Below are 21,839 nucleotides of genomic sequence, written 5' to 3'. Positions count from 1 at the left end.
TGTCCCACCCCACCATCTCAGCTCTGTGCTCTTCTCCAGCCACAAGCGGGAAGAAGCAGGCGGCCAAGTCGAAGGAGGAGTTAGCTCAGGAAAAGAAGAAGGAGTTAGAGAAGCGGCTACAGGACGTCAGTGGACAGCTGAACAACAACAAGAAGCCTGCCAAGAAAGGTAACTGTGTACAGGCCACACTGCTGCCAAGGCATGGGGTCGTGCTGCAGCCCCAACTGCTGCTCTCTGTTGAGGGGGGAGGGTAAGTGGCAGGGGAATGGCCGGCAGATCCAGGCTTCTGTCTGCGGCTCTACCAGCTGAGAGGTGCTGTGCCCTTAGATGAAGCTCCTGAGTCTGTGAACTGGGGACCAGGACCCTGGTCCTGCATGGAGGCTGAGCAGATGGGAGTGGGAGCACCCTGTACCAGAACCCCCAGGGAGGACTCTTCGGGAGGGCCCAACTGTGGTGTTTAGGGCTAGACCCTGTGGTCCTGGCCCCTGGCAGCAAGTTTTCTGGCTGTCCCAGACAGGAGAGAGGTTCCAGCTCCCTATTCCCAGGTCCTGTGCTTTTGGACTACAGGGTCTTATTTTAGGTGAGCAGGTGATTTGACTGCATATGTCTTTTTCTCGAGCTTGCAAGAAAGGGCAAATCCCTGTTTCCCAGCCGCAGGGATGGTGCGGCCCAGGTAGTGAGTGGTCAGAGGCACAGAGGGGCTGGGTGCCGCCCCGTTGCCTGGTCCTGCTTGCCCTGTCTGCTCCCTCTGAAGGGGGGAGGGTCCCCTTAGATTGCAGAGTAGGTGCCACCCATCAGGTGACTGACTGATGGGTATCTTCACACTGCAGACCTCCCCCCATGCCCTATTACTTCCTCCTAGTGGACTGCATTTGGGTTTTGTAGACTCTGGCGTATTTCCATAGTTGTATTGACCTCTGAGGTATTTTTACTCACACTTCTGACACCAAATGTGTGGGCTTTTGCTCACACTAGTTCTGCGGTCCCAACTCCAGGTAGGGGTCCGACCATTCAGTTCAGGTGTGACACTGCTTACTCGGAGTTAGCTTAGAGCCCGCAGGTGGGGGGCTCACCCTCACAAGACTGCCCTTCTCTCAGACGCCAGGTGCAGGTCCTGGGCCTGCCTTGCCGCTGACCAATAATAGGCTCTACACTGGGGCTCCCATGACCCTCCACTCAGATTTGACAGTTTGCTAGAATGGCTCACAGAACTCAGGAAAGCGCTAAACTTACTGTATAGTTTTTCATAGAGGATACAAGTTAGGAACAGCCAGGTGGAAGAGATGCACAGGGCAAAGCATGGCGGGGGTGCCAGCTTCCCTCCCTCTGTGGGCGTGCCACCCTCCCCGCACCTCACGTGCCCCCCATCCCAGAGGCTCTGGGATTTGAGAGTGTTATAGCACTCTGTCTCCGGCACCTCTGGAACTCCCTTCCCTGGAGTTCCCAGCCACCATCACACAGTTTTTCTGGTGATAGCCATACCCTAAGTCACTCATGAGCATAAACTCGAGTGTGATCCACTGGGGGCTCCTTGTAAACAACCAAAGACATTTTTATCACTCAGGACCACAAAGGTTTTAGAGGCTATGTGCCTGGAACCCAGACGAGGGCCCAACCCCTTTCTTACCGAACCATAACCTCATTAGTGTGGGCATCTGTTCCAACAAATACTTGGTTAATACTGATGGAGCCAACTGGGTCGGGAGCAGGCTGGGCCGAGGCTCGTGACAGGTCAGTGTGAGGCCAGTGGATGTTCCGGGAAAGTTTGCCCAGCCAGTGCAGGGGTGTATGGGGGTGCGTGGGGAGTGCCTCTCACCTGCTGCGTCTCCCTCAGAGAAAGCGGGCTCTGCGCCCTCGGGAGGGCCATCCCGGCTCAGCAGCAGCAGCTCCTCCGGGTCCGGGAGCAGCAGTTCCAGCGGATCCAGCTCCGACAGCAGCGACTCAGAATGAGCTCTGGACTCGCAGATCAGAACAAAACCAGCGATGTCGCACACGCCGAAACTCTGCAGTGTTCCTTTCTCTGGTTAATATACTACTTTGGTTCCACGGCGTGCAGGTTTTCTTTTAAACTCAGTGTTACGGTATCTTCCAGTTTTTGCTTTAATAGGTCAAAGATCTTTCTCGTGTGTACGTGAGGCTTTATGAGAAGGTGTGAACCTGCATAAAGCCTTCCCTTCGTAACTGAGTTGAGTTGCTTGGAGACGGCAACTTCAAACGCTGACCTGATGACCGTAGAAAAAAATGTCAGATGTGATCTGAAGTTTCTTGCAAAACCCCTTTCTTATGCCCAACCTGGTCTGTAGCTCCAGACAGCATTGTTTGAAAGGAAGTTTCTCTGAGATGGTACTGCACCGAAGGCGGTCAGCTTTGCAAACAGGCGATGTCTCTGTCCCCCCAGCTCAGCCCCGCGGCTGGGGTCACCTCTTGCTGCAGGGTGGGGGGACTGTGGAGGTGCTGCGGGCTCCAGTCCGGGCTTCTGCAGGGGTGGGGAGAGGCAGGTGGGCACCGAGGGAGGGGCGTCGGGAGCTCCTGGGAGGGAACACGGGGGCCGCGTGTGCCACACGCAGCTTTCCATACACTGAAACTTTTACCTCAACTTAAAAAAAAAAAAAAGAAAAGATTAAAAAAAAAAAAAAAACTAAAGGAGACTTTTTTGTAAGGTTCAGCAATTTTCTACGAAAGTCCAGCCCCATGTGTGTCCCCAACTCGTGAGCTGCCGCTGCTGCACACTCTGGAGCCCTTCTCCCAGTCTCGTGTATATATGAACACTTTATTTATTAACATCATTGGTGGTTTTTAAAAAAAAAAAAAAACTGCAAAAGAAATGCATTAAAAAAAAAAAAAAAAAGAAATGCAGGCCTTTTCAGTGGTTCGAGGAGAGCCCCAGACCCTGCTCCGATGGCGGACCCGTGGCCTCCAGGTGCTGGCGTCCCGCCGCCTGTCCGGTGCTGTCTCGTCTGCGCGCTCGCCCTCCCCGGGCCCTGCCCCACAGGGCTCTGTGTGTTCTCTGTGCCCGTGTGCGGGATTGGGAGACGTGCGGGCGTAGACAACTTCCAGCTGCAGCGCATTCTCGGTCTTCACATTTTGTGTGTTGAGTTCTTTTGTACTCACTTCTGGTCTCTTTAGGACTGTTTTAAAAGAAATCAATTTAGGGAACCCCAGTTATATAATATAAACTTTGTAATCTGAGAGAAAAAAATGTATAGTAAATCTAAGTCTTGATTTTTAACTTTCTATTGTAAAAAATAATAATAATAATATACAGAGTTTAACAGAAGGTTATGTTTTGGTTTTATTTTTTCCAGAGGCTGCCCTGCGGCCTTTGAGCGCAGGGACACCCCGCACTGCCTGCCTGAGCTTGGAGCACTGTGGCTTCGGCCGAGAGTGCCAGGGGCCAGCCGTCCAGGCCCCCCAAAGGGGCGCCCCTAACCTCCCAACCCCTGGGGCAGGGGCCCTGCGGCCCTGTGCAGCCTTCCAGTGCAGCCTTCCAGCCAGCCAACAGCGGCCTGGCCAGACTCTCCCGGGGGTGGAAGAGCCTCTGGCCACGGGAGGGTTTGCTCCCTGAAGACCACGCTGGGCTCCCTGCTTGAGCATTTTCCCATTAGCACAGAAATAACAGACAGGGCACTGTCCCAGACCTCCCCGTGAGGACTCCTGGAAGTGGGTGCTGGGGCGGAGCTGTGGGTGGCCTGGCCTGTGGTCTGGTGGTGAGTTTCCAGGTGGTTGGAGTGGGTGGGGGGTTCGGGTCATCAATATCCTAGTAGGGGGGGCAGTCTATAAAAATCCTAAAGTGGATTCAGGTTCCACCGGCCCTTAGGATCACAGGTGCCCTTGCCGGACATGGAACCGATGAGGCAGCGGGTGGCGGGTTACCATGTTTCTTACTGCTGGTGATTCTGACGCTTGGTGAGTTTTGAGCCAGTTTGTTAAACTTTTCATTAAGTTTTGTTTATAATAAAAATATATGTGGATTTTCAACTTGACATTTTTTAGAGTTACCCTTGTGTTTCAAAGGTGTTTTCTAAGCAGATCCGTAATGGAATATTTAAACTAGGACTTTAAGGAATTAATACATGACACGACGGATGGTCTTACAGCAGGATCTCTCTGGCAACGTGCAGCGAGCGCACCTCCCTGAGTGCAGAGGGTGCCTGGGGGGTGCGGGGGGGCTCCCATGGAGCACCTGTCCAACTGCAGGTGTAGCGGGGGGCGGTCGCCTGTGTGAGCCGATAGGTTGGTGGGGAGCGTGTGGTCCTCGCCCCCAGCACAGTGGAAGCATTTCAGAGCACTTGGTCACCCGCTGGCTCCGCGGGACACACGGGTTCTGGAACACCTCTGTCCCTTGCCCCCCAGGAGGAGGCCGCTGGCCGCCATGGCACAGAGGGCTGCCATCCATTCTGAGCAGTGTAGCTCGATGGTGCTGTGGTTTCTTGAGGCTTTCCGTGCAGACTTCAAAGCCGATTTCTCTTCAGAGTTTGGGGGATATCCTCGGCCCCCTCGAGGTCAGCCTGTGGATGTTTGCCGTCTCCGCGTTTCCGCGTGTTGGGGAGACCGCAGTCCGACAGGCCGGACTGTTGTGGCACGGAGAACCTGAGGGCAGCTCTCCACGGCCTCCTCTCGAGGGGGAAGGAACCGTGTGTTTAGTAGGTGGGCCTCACGGGAGCCCTGGAGGCCCAGGGTGGGGGGCAGAGACCCTGCTCGTGCTGGGGTGGCATCATCTTGCTTACAAACTGTAAGATATGTTTTCTTTTTGTTTCTGTTTTTGTTCTGCAACACCCACGTCTGTGACAGCCCTCTGGGAAACACCCCACCCAGAGAAGGACGCGTGCCGTGCCTCCCAGTGTAACCTGGTCCCCAGGACTGGCATAACGCTTCCGGAAGTTTTCTTTTTTATATTTAAAATGTTACTTTTCTGTATGATGTGCATGCAAGTTTACCGTAACTTTTTCTTAAAAACTTTTTAGTGCCGTTTCTAGTATATTCCTGTAAATGTCAGTTACTGAAAATGAGTCCGATGTAAGTAGTTTTAGCTTGTTTATTGCAATGCTGGCCTCAACACAACAGAATAAAAATGGTAGAAAGTACTCTTTGATGTTTCTGGTAATCAAGGACCCTTCTCCTGGGGCATTTGTTTTGTTTTCATAATAAAACAACAACAAAAAAAAAGGTGGCTGTATGTGCCTTTGCCTGTGCTTTCCAGTGGCTCCTGGGCTCGCACCCTGGAACGTTTAGCTGTTGGAAGTAGCTCTGGTCCTCAGCCTGCGTGGGAGGGCACCAGGATTTGGGGGACATCACTCGTCGTAGCCTTTCTTCAAAGGAGCACAACCTTGGTCACGTTGCCGTCCTCGCTCGCTGCTCCCTCCTGTCCGGGCAGATGCCTCCCCCGAGCTCCATCTACGCTGAGCCTGGTTCCAGGGCGTGTTCCCAGACGGCAGGAGGCAGACGCTGTCCTGTGGGCACAGTCGCATGTCTGCTGAAGTTTTCCTGCACTGCGTGTAGAGCCCAGCATGGAAGAGAGGCTCTTGCGAGGAACGGATGGCAGACTGGCACTCTGACGCTGTTTTCTGAGCAGTCGTGGCTGTTGGTGCCCAGCGCTGCAGAGCCGTCCTGGGTAGAGGTTCTTGGTGGCGCCCCCCAGCTGTCAATGGGCACCCTCCCAGTGACCCATCAGAATACACCATCTTTGTCTAGACGCCTACCCCCCCATCCAGGCTGACCTCCCCAAGGACGGGGACTCGGTGGCCCAGTCATGGAAGCCAGCCGCCCTGGCTCCCCTCCAGCAGATGGTGGCTTCCTGTGCTCTAAGCAGCTTAGCGCCTGCTGTCCTATGAGCGGCCAGTGCCTGTGGGTCACCTGCACCCCTTGACCTGTGCAGACACTAGCCACAGCCAGTGCTTGTCTTCCCAGGTGCTGCCTCCATGCCTGGGTCACACTAACCACTTGCTGTTCTCAGGCCAATCCTGAGGGGCAGGTCTACGTGCAGCACGGAGGCCTTCCAGATGAGTCCCTGAAGTCTGCTATCTTCCCAAGCAGGACTTAAACTGAAGAACCACAGAGGCGTGCCCTAAACTATCTCTGGGTAATCCCAGTGTCAGGGCTGCTGACTGCAGGTCTTATTCCGTGTAGATGGGACACGCTTCCCTCTCTTTACCTCTGGGAGGCGATGCAGGAAATGTGGCTTCAGACCTCCTGACCCCATGCAGCAGGCAAACTGAGGATCCGTCACTAAGGACCAGGCCTCTGGCTAGACGTTGAACATTTGGGGAGTGCTCTGATCCAGCAGTTCCACTTCTGGGAGGCTTGCTGGTGAACTTGCACACCTGCAAAGAGAAGCACGTATGACGAAGCTCAGGACATGCCATATGCACAGCTGCAGTGGGAAGCATCTCTGCCTACCTGCTGGCTCACAGGAGCGCTGCTAGTCCGACACTGAGAGCAGGACATAGATGTCCATCTGTACAGCTGGGCAGGAAGGAACCCGCCCAACGAGATGCACGGTGCAGGCCACGCCTTCAGAACCGTGCGCAATTGCACATGCAGGGCTGCTGGTGGTTGTCTGGGGAGCACAGTTTGGCTCTGCTTTATGCATTTCTGTAACGGGGTTTGTAGCAACCATTAGATTCTACCGTTACTGAAAAACACAAACCTGAAGCCAGATTAAGGTATTCTGAATAAACAGATAAAAACAAGTGAGAAAGGAAGAAGTGTCCCAAAGGTTATTTATTTAGAAAGGTCAGCTTTGACAAAAGCTATTCCCACATTTACATAGCCACGCAGACTTCAGTTACAACAGACGGGCACATCTTTTGCAGATGCCTCACAGAAACTACCCCCAGATGCACCGAGGCTGCCTGCGTGGTGTCCTGTAGGGCACATGTCCAGCGCCCCATGGGTGACCAGCTGCCGCCTCAGCGCAGAGAGGCCAAATTTGCCTGTCAGTCCTGTGATGACATCTGAAATCCTGTCAGCAGCTGGTTGGGAAGAAGATAAGTCTTGGTTTCCGTGATGTTTTTGGATGCGCTCGCATGCTCGCCCCCAAGTGCCCGGAAGCTGTGTAGAAGCTCCCACGGCGCACTGCACACGGTGCCCGTTCCGCAGCCAGCCTTGCTGGCGAAGGCCCCACTGCTGCCCGCTTACTCCTGCTTGGCCTTCATGACGCTAATTCTGTCCTCTTTTTCTAGACCTGCCCCCTTCTGTAACAGGCAGGAGGCAATAACTGAAAACCCAGAAACTTCTGGAAAAGTGGTGGGAAGCCAGGGTGGCCGTCTTGCTCAGAAGCCTAAGAGAAAAGCAGCAACTAGCGGTGCCCTGGGCGGGTCGGGCCCGCAGCGCTGGCGGGGGTAGAATGGAGCCCAGGGCCCAGGTCCACTGGGCCTGTGGACTGGTGATACTGTGGAGAGGGCTTGGGAGCCGCTGCCGGGACTCTTGGGTTCTTGGGTCATCACGTTCACTGTTCAGAATCTCCCAGTAAGGACTGGAAACCACTAAGGCCACTGAGTGGATCATGGCCTGTTCTCTGCGCAGCCGAGGGCCCGGGCCGGGCTTTCTCCCTGGAATCACATGATTGTACAGAACTTGGACTGGCCCGTGTCCCGGGGGACTCCAAGCTTGTGCCTGTCGCGGACTAGGATGGCCTCGTTGCCGTACTGTGAGTACCACATGCTGCGGCTCCTGCTCAGGTAGGTCCCAGGGGGCACAGACTCCAGCTGCTGCTGCTGCTGCTGCCAAATGAGAAGCGACGTGTCCCGGTACCGGAGCCGGGCGTAGCTTTCCGACAGGGCTTTCTCAGCCAGTGGCACACGGCCACTCATCACTGGCCGGCAGCTCCCTGCGCCTGGGCTCCTGTGCGCCGGGCCTCTCTGAGCCAGTGCTCAGCGTGGACAACCGCCCACTGCTTTACCCTAACGGCGCTCATCAACAGCTTTTTCAGTGGTCCCGTCTGAGGATTTCTTATTTAACTCTGGTAAAAACGATGAATTCAGGCCACGTGTAAGCAATACCCCTGGGAGTATGGCATTGCCACGGAACCTGAGAGCAGCCTGGCGACCTGGCCCGAGCTTTATCAGATGTACAGCTGCCAGGGACGAGGCACCCACCTGGGGGGCACCGGTAGGGCATCTATGGCGATTCTGACCCCGTGGCTTGGCCCACTTAACTTGAAAAGATGTATCTGGTGCCCTGTGGGAGGGGACATCGTCCAGCTAGACAGACGGTGACCTCTGTTCCCATAACCGCTCTCCAAGGATCTGTGCCTGGGTCGGATCCAGTGCCACGGAGCCACTCTGATGGACCGGTGCCTGCTCAGTGCTGTGTCCTCTGCTCTCGCTCAGGATGATGCTACAAAGAAATGAACGTGTGGTCAGGTCGGGAGATGGCCCAGCGGCCTGGGGAGGCACAGTCTCCACTCATTTTGGATCAGAGCATCCAACCAAGCTACTGGGGCGTGTCATGATTTCAGTTGTTGTCCCATGACCCAGATGATGAGCCTGCATTTAAGGGGCACACCTGTGACTCCTAGTGCTTTTCTGAACTAACAGGGATGGTGGGTGGGCTGCCTCTGGGAGCGCCGGAGGCCAGATCTGGGAAATAAGCCCTAAGAACCTGAGTGAGAGCACAGGTCTCAGGACCCGTCCAGGCAGGCGCCCCGCCTGGGAGGGGGTTTGCTTAGGCTGCCCAAGCTGGGGGGCAGCTGGGTGCTGGGCCACCAGGACCCGCTTTCTGCTCCAGGCAGCTGGGAGACCCCTAGGCCGGACAGGACCATGGCCTCAGGTGGAAACCAAACGGAAGCATCCACCGGCCGCCCTCCCAGTGCCTTCCCAGCCATGCAAGATTTTCCTCTACGGCAGGTTCTTCCGTCACCCGGGTCTGGGCCCGAGAGCCCTTCACGGCACCTCCCCAGCATCCTGGGTCCTCCACCCACAGCTGCTTCACCCAGGGGTTTCCTGGTCACCCTGTCCGAGCCCCCATTGCCCACGTGCACGACCCGGGGCCTCCCCCCATCGCCACCTGCCCCCATATCAGCACCCGGGTCCCTACTGCCTCCCGCCCCAGCCGCCGAAGGCCCCGGCACCTCCTGCCCCCCATCACCTATCGCTCCCGCATCTCCCGCCCGCCGCCCGCAGCGCCCCCGCGCCCGGCAACTCCCGCCCCGGCCACCCGAGTCCCCATCGCCCCTCCCGCCCCCTCGCCTTCTGCCGCCGTCACCTCCCGCCCCCGTCGGCGGCCCCCGTCGCAGGCCGGCGCCCCAGTCCCCCGCGCCGAGGGGCCGTGGAGGGGCCGCGGGGACGCGCGGGCGGCCGGGCGGGGCGGGGCGGGGCGGGCTCGGGCCGCGTTTCCATGGCGACGCCGCAGGCGTGCCCAGCCGAGCGCCGAGTTAGGGATGGGCCGAAGCGGGGGCGGGGGCGGGGGCGGCAGCCGCGGCAGGAGGCGCGCCCGGGGCGCGGGGCCTGCGGCCTCCGGTTGGTCCCGGAGCTTTATTGACAGCAGTCTCGTGTTGCTGGGGCACTTCTGCCTCTGTAGCTTTTGCCGTCCGCGTTCTTGCTTCTAATCTATACGTTTTTAAAATAATTGTGGGGAGGAGCTAGATGGGTGCTGGGTGGGGATTAAGGGGCGCCGGGGATGAGCGCTGGGCGTTAGGGGCGAGTGATGAGTCACTGAACTCTACTCCTGGAACCAACATTGCATTCTATGTCAACTAAAATTTAGATAGAAATTAAAAAATAGATTCAAGCTTGTCCCCGGCGCCAGAATTGCATCTTGAACCCCCCTGCCCCCAGGCTGTCCCTGGGAATTCTGCACCCCCTCCAGTCATACCCCAGCAACACCCTCCTGTGGCCTCTGCGCTCCCTCTTACCGAGTGTATCTCATGGCTTCACAACATTGATGAAGAAAGTGGTCAAGGTGGGCGTCTACCCTGGCACCCCCACCCCCAGGGCCCGTCCCCCACAAGGATGCAGAAGGTGCACAAAACAGACCAGGTGCACCTGAATAAGGTCACAGGAAAAACAGTCTACAATACAACAGTAGAAAGATAACTAGAAGACAACATATGCTTTTCATGATTAAGCATATATATTTCTTGGATAAAAAATACATTTATATATTAAAAAAAAGAATATAATTCTTGGGCAGCCGGGGTGGCTCAGCGGTTTAGCGCTGCTGCCTTTGGCCCAGGGCGTGATCCTGGAGACCCGGGGTTCCAGTCCGACGTCGGGCTCCCTGCATGGAGCCTGCTTCTCCCTCTGCCTGTGTCTCTGCCTCTCTCTGTGTCTCTCATGAATAAATAAACAAAATCTTAAAAAAAAAAGAATATAAGATTTTATTTATTTATTCATGAGAGAGGCAGAGACACAGGCAGAGGGAGAAGGAGGCTCCCTGCTGGGAGCCCAATAGGGCCTCTATCCAGGGGACCCTGGGATCACTACCTGAGGCGAAGGCAGATGCTCAACCACTGAGCAACCCAGGCATCCCAAGATTATATTTCTAAATTTCTCATGGGACAGAGGAACCACAATACAAACTGTAAAGCACTTTAATGGAATGATGATAAAATACAAGATATCAAAGATTGCCGGATGCAGTTAAAATCATGCCTGGGGGAAACTAAGAGCTTTGAATGAATATACTAGGAAATATAAATGTATATGGTGTATACGTGGGGGTATATGAACACTCTGAACTCTCTTTGCAATTGTTCTGTGAATCTAAAACTTCCCTAAATTAAAAAGTTTCTGGGGCAGCCCAGGTGGCTCAGCGGTTTAGGGCCGCCTTCAGCCCAGGGTGTGATCCTGGAGATCTGGGATAGAGTCCCATGTCGGGCTCCCTGCATGGAGCCGCTTCTCCCTCTGCCTGTGTCTCTGCCTCTCTTTCTCTCTGTGTCTCTCATGAATAAATAAATAAAATCTTTTTTTTTTAAGTTTCTTTTCAAAAAACCTTAAGTAACTGGTATTAAAACTAAAAAAAAATAAGTGAGAAAAAGTCACAGAAATGAAATCCACAGTTATATATGTCATTGATAAGGTACATAGGATCCAGGGCAAAGACAAAAATCTGGGCAGCCCAGGTGGCTCAGCAGTTTAGTGCCGCCTTCAGCCCAGGGTGTGATCCTGGAGACCCAGGATCCAGTCCCATGTCAGGCTCCCTGCAGGGTGCCTGCTTCTCCCTCTGCCTCTCTCTCTCTCTCTCTCTCTCTCTGCGTGTGTGTGTGTGTGTGTACGTGTGTGTGAGATGAATAAATAAATAAAATCTTAAAGGTAATAGAAGGGGTCCTTCTCAAGATACAGAGTTATTAACTAGGTAACTATCAAGATAAAATAAAAATGTCTAAAGTATCTCAGAGGTAGCATCTACCATCTCAAGAGCTAAAGGAGCAAAGAGAGGGGAGGGTCCTATTACTGAAAGTAATATTATGGAGACCCTAGGAGCATTTAGGAACTCAGAGGAAGGACAGCATGGAGCTGACTCAGACTTTGGAGGAGGGGCCACTACCGCCTGAGCTGAGCTGGTGTCTCTGCACCAAGAGCCCCAGCAACAGGGGTCAGACCCTCGGAGTGGCAGCAACATGATAGAGTGGATTTTGTGCTTGTTGGGAAAACCACAGACTGGATACAGCAGCTGCTTCAAGGAAAAAAAAAAAGCACCAAAAACCAAAAACATGAAGAATCTTTGCTGGGAGAGCCGCATGCTGCTGCCACTGTCACCACCACCACCACCACCTCCATCCTGCCTGCTGGAAGCCCGCAGGAAGCAGAGAGGAAGGAGCAAGTTCGGGCTCCCCGCCCTTTCCCAGTCTGCCTCCCAGAGCTTACCTGGAAGATGCTGGCAAAGGGACAAACAGGCAGGGGGACCACAGATTGCTGTCTTTGTTGAGGACTTCTTGCTCTCAGCAGCAGCTCAGCTGGGCAAGGTTTCTTTAACTACTGGGGTGAGACCTTCAGTGATCCTATTTATTTATTCTTGGTTGTGGTCGCTTTCTATTAACTTTGATTTTGGGTAGCAGAGATGCCAAAACGCACCTCAGACCATCCCCTAGGTTCGAGCTTTACTTGCTCTCTGTGTGAATTGATGACTCATCTTCTCCTCTATATGAGGGATCTATCCCCCCAGCCAGGGGGGTAACCCACTTCCTAGTGTGGGGCCGCCTGGCTGGCTCAGTCGGAAGAGCAAGTGACTCTTCATCTCTGGGTCGTAAGTCTGAGTCTCATGTTGGGTGGAGAGATGACTTAAAAATTAAAAAAATATTTTTTAATAAAAAAAACCAGCAAAACCTACCTACCACTTAGTGTTTTGATGTGGTGGTATGAGGAACCCCAAATATCCTGGTGGGAGTCTCATCTTCTCAATCAAAGGAGCCAGTGTAGGCTCCCTGGTGGACCCATTTGTCCCTCGGGGAACAAGACTTCAAAGCTGTCAGAGCTCAGAGGTGAGGGGTAGGATTAAGAGTGCTGTGAAGGGGCACCTGGGGGGCTCAGTTAAGCCTCCAACTCTTTTTTTTTTTTTTTTTTAAGCCTCCAACTCTTGATTTTGGCTCAGGTCATGATTGGAGTCCTGGGATCGAGCCCCATGGTAGGCTCTGTGCTCGGCATGGAGTGTGCTTATCCTTCTTCCTCTACTCCTCCCCGTCTCTCTCCACTCTCCCTCTCAAATAAGTAAAATCTTAAAAAAAAAAAGGGGGGGTGATCCTTGGGTGGCTCAGTGGTTTAGCACCTGCCTTCAGCCCAGGGTGTGATCCTGGAGTCCGGGGATCAAGTCCCACATCGGGTTCCCTGCATGGGGCCTGCTTTTCCCTCTGCCTGTGTGTGTGTGTGTCTGTCTCTCATAAGTAAATAAATAAAGTCTTAAAAAAAAAAAAAAGACCCTGTGAGGCACTATTAGAGGTCAGAGGAGCCAGTGCCCCTGTACTCTTTGGTCCTGGACACCAGCAGTGGGGCCGTGTCTGTCTCTGGTTCAAAGCACACACTTGAATCTGTAAGCGAGGACCTCAGATTTCGAGGGCATTGCTCCCAAGCGGTGTCGTAACTGTGTCCTCCTGGGTGGGCCGCTCCACTCCACCCCACGCCATGGGGTGGGCCCTTCTGGGTGATAGGGTACATGTGAGGCCAGTGACATTCATGAGCACGAGCCTGTTACTTGGCTTCTTTGGTTCAGGAATGAGCTTCTTGCTCAGGAGTGCTGTTGTGCAGGACCCCGTGATGGTCAGCAAGGCGCTCCCCAACTCCACAGAGAGTCGTGCCGCCAGAAGAGGGAAGGACGGAAAGCCAATCCCCATCCAGAGTCCGTATCTATTCCAGCAGGACAGATGGAACTTCTGTCCCTTCCAGGACAGGCGATCCACTAGAGTAAGCGTGCCACCGCTTGGTTGCCCAGCCCCCATGTGATGGCACCATGTCGAGGGGCCAGGGCTGGCCTTGGCTGTCGACAGGCGAGCCCCCGGCTGTGGCAGTAGGCGTGCCTCCATCCCTCCCACCGTGATCACTGTACACACAGGCCATCGAGCCGGCTGTGCAAAGGTTGGCAGAAGAGTCCAAAATCTTTACAGGACGGGTCCTGTGTCCATCTGATTATTGAGAGCCTCCGCTGCAGGGGATGGGCCTTGGCGACATCCACTGGGATGCACATGTCTTCGCATTTGGGGTCCTTTCTAGGACACCATCCTCTGCCTCTTCCCCAGGCCTCCTTGTCACCAAGCTCCCAATGAGTTTCTCTCATTCCTTAGCTGTCTGGCCAAACTGAAAGCCTGGACCCTGAGCTCCGTGGAGGTGGCAATCACAGGATGCAGCTAGCCCTCCGGGGCTGAGGGACCCTAGGGAAGAGGCTAGGGAAAGGAAAACAAGACAAAGGAAGAAAAGTAAAAAGAAGGGGGTGGGGGAGAAAGAAGCATAGAGACAGCCCTTTGGAGGTGTGAGGAGGGGGCCCTGCTGGGTGAGTGTTGTTTCTCTGGGTTGGAGGCAGGGCCTCCTGGACCCAGACCTGGGCCCAGACCTCTACGGAGGGTCCGGAGGTGCTGCCCTGAGGACAGTCATGGGGGCCTGGCCCTGTGGACATTGGCAGCCGTAGATCTGACTCGCAGGCGCCATGGACACTGCTACTGCCCGGTGCAGAGGCCTGGCGGAGGCCCTCCTGGAGCAGGAAACAGGTAGGAGGAAGCCAGGCCCCACAGGAGGCTTGCAGCCTTCCAGAAGCACCTGCTGGCAGAGCCCCAGCCAGGGGCAGGCAAAGCCACCCCAGCACCACGGCGGTGGTACCGACAGGTGGTTGGGGCTGGGATGGACGTTAAGGTAGAAACAGTGCACGTCTCATTTCCAGGATTATAGAAGGAGCTTCTGCAATTTAATGAGAAAAGGAGATGAGCCAACAGTTAAAAAAAAAAAAAAAGTAATCAAGAAAATCCAAATTAAGGGGTGCCTAGCTGGCTCAGTCAGTGGAGCATGTGACTGCTGATCTTGGGGTTGTGAGTTCGAGCCCCACTTTGGGTGTAGAGATAATTTAAAAATAACATCTTTTTTAAATAAAAAAAAGATTTTATTTATTCACTTGAGAAAGAGTGAATGAGAGAGAGAGAGAGAGAGAGAATGAGTCCAGGGGGTTGAGGGGAGAGGGAGAAGCAGAGTGGGGATCCCAGGACCCCGGGGTCATGACCTGAGCCAAAGGCAGACACTTCACCAACCGAGCCACCCAGGAGCCCCCACAAAATAAAATCGTTAAAAAAGAAAAAAAAGAAATAAAATCCAAATTGAGATCATAGTGTGAAACCACCCAGATCCATAGGAATGTCTGAAAGCAAAAAAGATTGGGCGATCCACATGCCAAGGATGGCAGGGGTGTGCGGCGATGCCGGCTGTCCGCGCGGCCAGTGCACACTAATACGACTACCTCGGAACACACTTTTTCTCACAAAGTCTGAGGTTCCCACGAGTGTGACCCAGCCGTGGGAGCCCGGGGCACATCCCGGGGAGCTGTGTGCATCTGTGCTCGTGGGTCCTAAGCACCCGCCCAGCAGTGTTGAGGCTTTAGTAGCTTAAAACTCGAAGGCGTCCGGGGTCCTCCGTACTGTTGGAAATGGGGAAACAAGCGGCGGCGCGTTCACCTGGGGTGCACTGTACCAGGTCACCCCGACAATGAATGAATCACAGCCACGAAATGGGAAGGAGAAAAGAAGCCAGCCAGCACCCTTAAACACTCTACTGAATGATTCCATTTATATAACACTCAGAAAGAGGCAGCACTAATTATAGCATTCATAGTTGCAGATTTTTATGGTGAAACTCCAAAAAAATTAAATAGTGAGTGAGGGCCCCAGATGTCAGTATAGCTCTCAGCTTGGGGGAGGGAGAGGAGAGCGTTGGGCAAAGGGTTAGGACCGCGGGGTCTCCTCCAGGTGCTTGCTTTCTTGCTTTTTCTTTTCTTTTTTTTTTTTTTTTAAGATTTTGTTTACTTATTTGAGAGAGTGTGAGCACGCAGGAGTGGGGGTGGGAGAGGAGGAGGGGCAGAGGCAGAGGGAGAAGCAGGCTCCCCGCTGAGCAGGGGCCCCATGCGGGACTCGATCCCAGGACCCCGGGATCAGGACCTGAGCCGAAGGACACCCCGAGGCGCTCTTTCTTGACCTGGTGCCGATGACTCCCGCTCTCTCGCGGGGACGCTGCCTCGTGCCCGTCGCTGCCTGTCATATCGCACAGAAAAAGATTTTTCGAAGGAAGCTAATTATAGACTGTGAGGAAACAGACACCAGCTAAGGCCAGACATCACATTATTTCACCTGCGAACACACTGTCGTTTTCGTGCGTCCCCCCAGTGACAGATCACATCTCCGAGTGGCGATCACTCATTACTACCCGATAATGGCCAGTGTTCATATTTCCCGGATGATCTCACAAACACCATTACATATTTAATTTGTTTGAAACCGGATCCAAGCATTTGGTGGCATTTGGCCGAGTGTCTCTTACATCCGTCTTCCTCCCTCGTGCCTTCCCCGCTGCTTTTACCCCCTCGCCATGTAACTGTTGGGGAAGCCAGGTCGCACGTCCTGGAGGAGTGTCCGTGGCCTGGGTTTGGCTGGTTGCATCCACGCGGTATCACTAATGTGTCTCTCCTCTGTGTGCTCTGAACACGGTGCTGGGATCTGGAGCCTTGAGCAGATAAGGCTTAGTTCTTCCTCTTCTTCTTTTTTTTTTTTTAAATATTTTATTTATTTATTCATGAGAGACAGAAACACAGGCAGAGGGAGAAGCAGGATCCACGCAGGGAGCCCGATGCAGGACTCGATCCCAGGACCCCGGGATCACAACCTGAGCCAAAGGCAGATGCTCAACTGCTGAGCCACCCAGGCATCCCCTGACCAGGTTCCTTTATGCGTGGATAGGCACATACTGTGTGGCTCAATCGCTCTCTCTCTTTTTTAAGTAGTTTCCAAGCCCAGTGTAGAGCCCAACATGGGGCTTGAACTCATTACTCTGAGATCAAGACCTGAGCAGAGACCAAGAGTCCAACGCTCACCTGACTGAGCCTCCCAAGCACCTCCCTCTTTCCATATTAAGATGCACCTACGACTTTGGGTCTCAGCAACCTGGTCTACCTCCTTCCAGATGTCCCCATCAGTCTGTCACAGCAAAATTGGAACCCACCACGGACTGTGACTTAGGACTGTTACTTCATTAAGGATCAGAAATTGGTGATTTTCTGATTCCAACTTTGATTCTGGAACTCTTCCATAAGGAAGAACTTCCTTTGTCCTCTGCTTGGCTCCCCTGGAAGGTGGTTCACACGGGAAAAGCAGACTAAATGCCTTCTTCTTTCCCTTTACCCAACAGTTTTTAGAAAAATAGGGCAGTGCTTTACCAACTTCCAAAGGGGATTTTATTTTATTTTATTATTTTTATTTTATTTTTTTAGTTATTTATGATAGTCACACAGAGAGAGAGAGAGAGGCAGAGACACAGGCAGAGGGAGAAGCAGGCTCCATGCACCGGGAGCCCGACGTGGGATTCAATCCTGGGTCTCCAGGATCGCGCCCTGGGCCAAAGGCAGGCGCCAAACCGCTGCGCCACCCAGGGATCCCCCAAAGGAAATTTTAAAAGTCAGGTTTTTTTTTGTTGGTTTATTTTTATTTTTTTATTTTATTAAGATTTTATTTATTTATTCATGAGAGACACACACAGAGAGAGGCAGAGACACAGGAAGAGGGAGAAGCAGGCTCCATGCAGGGAGCCCCATACAGGACTCAATTCCAGGACCCTGGGATCACAACCTGAGTGGAAGGCAGACACTCAACCGCTGAGCCACCCAGGAGTCCCAGTTGTTGTTGTTTTTTAAATAGCCATATGACCTCATGAATTTCAGTGCATTTGCTATTTTTCGATCAGTTGCATTCATTCTGTGTTTGAGGCTCAGGGTGTCCCATGCCTGGCCAGTAGGAAACCAGGCTGCTGTCAGGGCCCCACTCTGTCTAGAAGCTCTTGGGGGGAAGAGTTTGCTCCACGTCACTCTCGTGGCTTCTGGTGGCCACGACATGCTCCACCTTCCATGGCAGTGACTGCATTACCAGGATGGCCACCTCAGCAGTCATGTGACTTCCCCCTCCCCACTTTTTTTTTTCTTAGAGAGACAGAGAGAGAGAGAGAGCGAGAGAGAAAGTGGGGCCAGGGGAGGGGCAGAGGGAGAGGGAGAGAGAGAATCTTAAGCAGACTCCATGCCCAGCACAGGGCCCAACACTGGGCTCGATCCCACCACCCTGAGATCATGACTTGAGCCAAAACCAAGAGTTGGACACTTAACCGACTGAACCACCTCGGTGCCCCTCAAAGACCCCTATTCTGAATAAGGTCAGGGGTTTCAGGGGTTTGTCGTGGACATATCTTTTAAGGGTCTACCCTTTAGCCCACCATAAACCCTAAGACAGAATTTGGTGCAGGGAAAATGCAGAGAACCTAGGATGGGTTACTTGGTCAGGCTGTGGCTAAAAGCAATGAAGATATGGCTTGTCTTAGGGAACAGGACCAAAGAGGTCACCCAGCTAAGTAAGCTGTCCCCTGTGGTCCCCTGGAGTGCCGGGCCCTGTGGAAAGGCTCTGGAGGATGAAGGAAGGACACTCCAAAGCAGTGAATGGCCGTGGTGAGTGACGCTTCCACGGTGGCTTTTCAAGGAAGAAAATAAAAAAACGAAGATTCCTACACGCTAGTGCAAGATGCAGGCAGCTGGCCCAAGGCTGCTGTGGGCTAGAAACAGAGGTGTGCCCTGTGTCCCGGGAGGCAGGGAAGAGGCTAGCCCTCAACACTGGCCGTGGCCACCCCTGCCAGCCCAGAGGTTCCAGGGGAGGATGGGTGGGCCAGTTTGCAGTGGGATGCCCTAGCTGCCACCACTCCTGAGGCCCTTGGCCCCACTCTTCCCAATCAGGCCCCACTCCTGACACGGGAGACTTACGAGCTGGAAAACTCAGCTCTCGTCGAGCACCTCTGCTTTTCCTGCCTTTCAGCTACAGGCCCGACAGGCTCCCCATCTGTGCTTTCAAGCACGGCTCTGGCTCTGAGACACGGCCTTGAGTGGGTGCTGGCCTGCCCCCGCTGCCCAACAACTTTGTCTGGGGCGTTCCCAGCCACCTGCATCCACCTCAGTGGTTCTAATAATTGCTCTCCTGCCACCAGTTGAGCATCTGAGCAACTGCACCCCCAGTACATGCTCTTCCATAGGTGTCACCGATGGAAGAGTGTCATCCCAGTTCACCACCAGTGAAAGTTCTGGCAATCCCCACCCTGTGCCAGCGACTCTCAGTACAGCACTCAGTGCCAGCAGTGGGTTCTTGTTGCCAGATGGCTGAGGCAAGCCGGTCCATAATAGAAGGCTCACTAGAGTTGGCTTCCTGGGACACCTCCAGATGCCAAGTACTACGTGTGCAGGTGGGGAACAGGGAAGCCCTGGGTGTTGGGGGAGCACAGCAGACATTAAGGTCTGTTTTGCTTGAAATGAAAGGAAGGTGGGGGTGGCTAGGAAGTTGTCAGGCCACTCCTGGCCCCGGGCTCAGGCTCGGAGATGCTATTGTGCCTCAGTGGCCATGGCGGGAGAAGCCAGGCACAGCAGGGCCAGGCCGGGCTGGCACCTGTAGCTGCGGCCAAAGACCTGTCATGATGGCAACCACAAAGCAAATCAAGGATCTGGGGCCCCAGAAACCGAGCTGAGCGCAGTTCATGATGTCACGTGCTGCCTGGACAGGTTGGGCACTGAAAACTTTGACCTGTGTCTTGACCCTAGAGGGTGGAGAGAGAGGACGCGTTGGGTCAGAGGCAGGAGAGAGAGAACCTGGGTCCCCAGAAACGCTGCACAACAGGTGCCTGGTGGGGCTTGAGTTAAAGAGTTCAGAGGAGGAGATCTCAGCTCTGCTGACGGACAGGCAGTTACTGGGGACAGACCCCTGTTTGGGCAGCTATGGCCGAGGATGTGAACCTCAGAGCCAATAGTGGGGGCAGTGGGGCCTGGGAGGACCTGGGCCAGTGGGGCCAGCCTCTGAGCCTCGGTGATAGAAGTGGCAGGTGGCTGCTGGGGCTGGGCATCCCGCCTCTGCTGTCCCCTGGCCTGGCTGGCTGACTGACACCAGCAGCACCCCCTTGTAAATGCTGGGGCCCCCCCACCCCCTCACCAGCCCCAGGCCTGTCCCCAGTGTTGTGCTGAAGGCCATCCCACTGACTCTGCAGCCTCTGACCTGGGTGCTGTTGTGACTATTTCACAGATGAGAAGACTGAGTCTCAGAGTCTCAAATCTCTTGGCCAAGGGCACAGAACATGGCTGGGTGTGACTCTGGAAACTTCTTGTCTCTGAGGGAGCCCAGCCCTTTGGGGATCAGCCCAAGTACTTATGAAAAGCCAGAGAGGTGAGATCTTGGAGAGGGCGGTGGAGAGGGTGGTCTACCCTAGGGACTCCAAGCCTCAGGCTCCACAGCCTTCTCTTGCCCTGGTGGAGCCCGGCCTCCCTTGCCCAGTGGAAGCTGCCATCCTGGACCATTGTCTTTCTCTGTTAGATGGAGCCAAGAGACCTGTGAAGGCCCATCCTGGCAGGTGGTGACCTTCAAGGTCACTCAGTCTCGGGGACCTCACCTAAGACTGGGACAGGCACCACATCCCACCAGGATGAAGAGCAGGAGTGTATGTTGGGGGTGGGTGGGGGCTCAGGATGTCTGCAGGGGGCTAAGCTCTGTCCAGAGATCCCCTGGAACCTCTCTAGGAAGCAAGTGGGCTTCCTGAGACCTCCCTCCCACAGCCCTCCTGTGTTAATCTTGGACCAGCATGTCCTCCCACTGGGAACAAGGCACGAGCAGGGTGGATACTCAGGAATTGTTTTCTGATGGATGGATGGATGGGTGGGTAGATGGTTGATGAATGGCTGGATAGTGGGTGAGAGGAGGGATAGATGGGTAGGTAGATAGGTGGATGAATGGGTGCATGGTGAATGAGAGAGTGGGTGGGTAGATGGATGGTGAGTGAGTGGGTAGACGGTGAATGGATGCACGGGCGGGTGGGTGGAGAGTCGGTGGATGGTGGGTGGAGAGTGGGTGGATGGTTGGATGCATGGAGGGTGGGTGGGTGGGTGGATGCAAGGGTGGAGGAATAGAGGGATGGTGGGAGGGTGGGTGGGTGGATGGATGGTGGGTAGATGGATGAAGGAATGAATTCATGCCAGGCACTGTGCTGGGTACTGGGAGGAGCATGAAAGAAGTGAGCCCACAGGCAAGGCCCAGAGGATCCCACAGTCCACCCACACCCAGGTTGATGTCTCTAAGCAAAGCATCGAAGGGGCACTGGGGATTCAGGAGATGGTCCCTGAGGGAAGAGATGGTTTTAGGAAGAACACGAGTCCTGGGTGGCCTGGAGACAGCTCAGAGGTGGGGTGGGGGTGGGACATGCAGGTCAAAATTGGAGAACCCTGAAGACTGGGGCTGGGGTTTGGGGGGCTGGCTAGGAGGGGCCACTAATTAGATCGAGAGGCTCTGATGGGGACATGGGGCCTAGAAAATCATGCCCATGAGGCTGGCTGTGCTCAGAAGGCAGTGGGAGCCAAGGACACTTTTTGTTTGTCTTCAAGTACAATAACTTTATTGAGATACAATTCTGTATGACCCCCCCCCCCCATTTAAAGGGCACAGTGTAATAGCCTTAGTCTTCTCTCAGAGTCATGCAACCACCACCCCATCAATTCTAGAACATTGCCATCATCGCTCAAAGAGACCCTGGACTACAAGCAGTCACGGCGTTTCCCCCGTGTAGCCCCAGCCCCAGATGGCCCCTGACCAACTTCCACTCCCTCTGGATCTATCTGCACAGTTACAGACTCAGGGCACTTCCTACACATGGAGTCATAAAATATGTGACCGTTGGTGTCTGGCTTTTTGCACTTAGCATGAGGTTCCAAAAGTTGGTCCATGTTGTAGTGGGTGTCAGAACCTCACCCCTTGGGACACCTGGGGGGCTCTGTCGGTGAAGTGTCTGCCTTTGGCTCGGGTCCCGGTCTCAGGGTCCTGAGATCGAGCCCCACGTCGGGCTCCCTGCTCGGCGGGGCGTCTGCTTCTCCCAGTGCTCCTCCTACCACTCATGCTCTCTCTCTCTTTCAAATAAATAAATAAAATCTTAAAAAAGAAAAAAGGACTTCACTCCTTTTTCAGGGCTGGATAACATTCCACAGTGTGGAAGTGCCACGTGCATTAGCTGTTCATCTGCCAATGGCCATGCAGAGTGTGTCTACCTCTTGGTGACTATCAGTGGTGCTGCTATGCACACGGGTATGTGAGTTTTTGTGTGGACACAGGGTGGGCTTTGAGGAGTCGGGAACGTGGTCAGCCTCACGGCTTGGAAGGGTCT

The 21,839-nt window shown here is 54.2% G+C and overlaps 2 protein-coding genes across 5 annotated transcripts in view; one reads left to right on the top strand and one right to left on the bottom strand.

Moving 5' to 3' along the window:
* Positions 1–5,084, top strand: part of BRD3 (bromodomain containing 3) — a 34,547-nt gene extending 29,463 nt beyond the window's left edge. For all 3 annotated transcript variants that reach the window (XM_025475687.3, XM_025475689.3, XM_025475688.3), the window contains exons 11-12: positions 40–168; positions 1,835–5,084. In XM_025475687.3, coding sequence (XP_025331472.1) covers positions 40–168; positions 1,835–1,950 — 245 coding nt within the window. In that variant the 3' untranslated portion in view covers positions 1,951–5,084. The remainder of the gene's footprint in view (positions 1–39; positions 169–1,834) is intronic.
* On the bottom strand, positions 2,789–9,327 carry BRD3OS (BRD3 opposite strand). 2 transcript variants are annotated; one of them, XR_004818393.2, is made up of 4 exons: positions 9,205–9,327; positions 6,397–8,337; positions 6,152–6,320; positions 2,789–3,128 (listed from the first exon to the last, which is right to left on the bottom strand). XR_004818393.2 is itself a non-coding variant. In XM_025475725.3 (2 exons), the coding sequence occupies exon 2, from the start codon at positions 7,809–7,811 to the stop codon at positions 7,557–7,559; it is 255 nt and encodes an 84-aa protein (XP_025331510.1). In that variant the 5' UTR covers positions 7,812–8,337; positions 9,205–9,327; the 3' UTR covers positions 7,415–7,556. The 2 variants fall into 2 exon arrangements, 1 of the variants encoding a protein (XP_025331510.1); XM_025475725.3 differs by lacking the exons at positions 2,789–3,128; positions 6,152–6,320 and having other exon boundaries at positions 7,415–8,337.
* Positions 9,328–21,839: the final 12,512 nt, after the last annotated feature.

Source organism: Canis lupus, chromosome 9, assembly GCF_003254725.2.
Source record: "Canis lupus dingo isolate Sandy chromosome 9, ASM325472v2, whole genome shotgun sequence".
Classification (NCBI taxonomy): domain Eukaryota; kingdom Metazoa; phylum Chordata; class Mammalia; order Carnivora; family Canidae; genus Canis; species Canis lupus.
The sequence above is the reverse complement of the archived record's forward strand: the minus strand, read 5'-3'. Positions and strand labels throughout refer to the sequence as shown.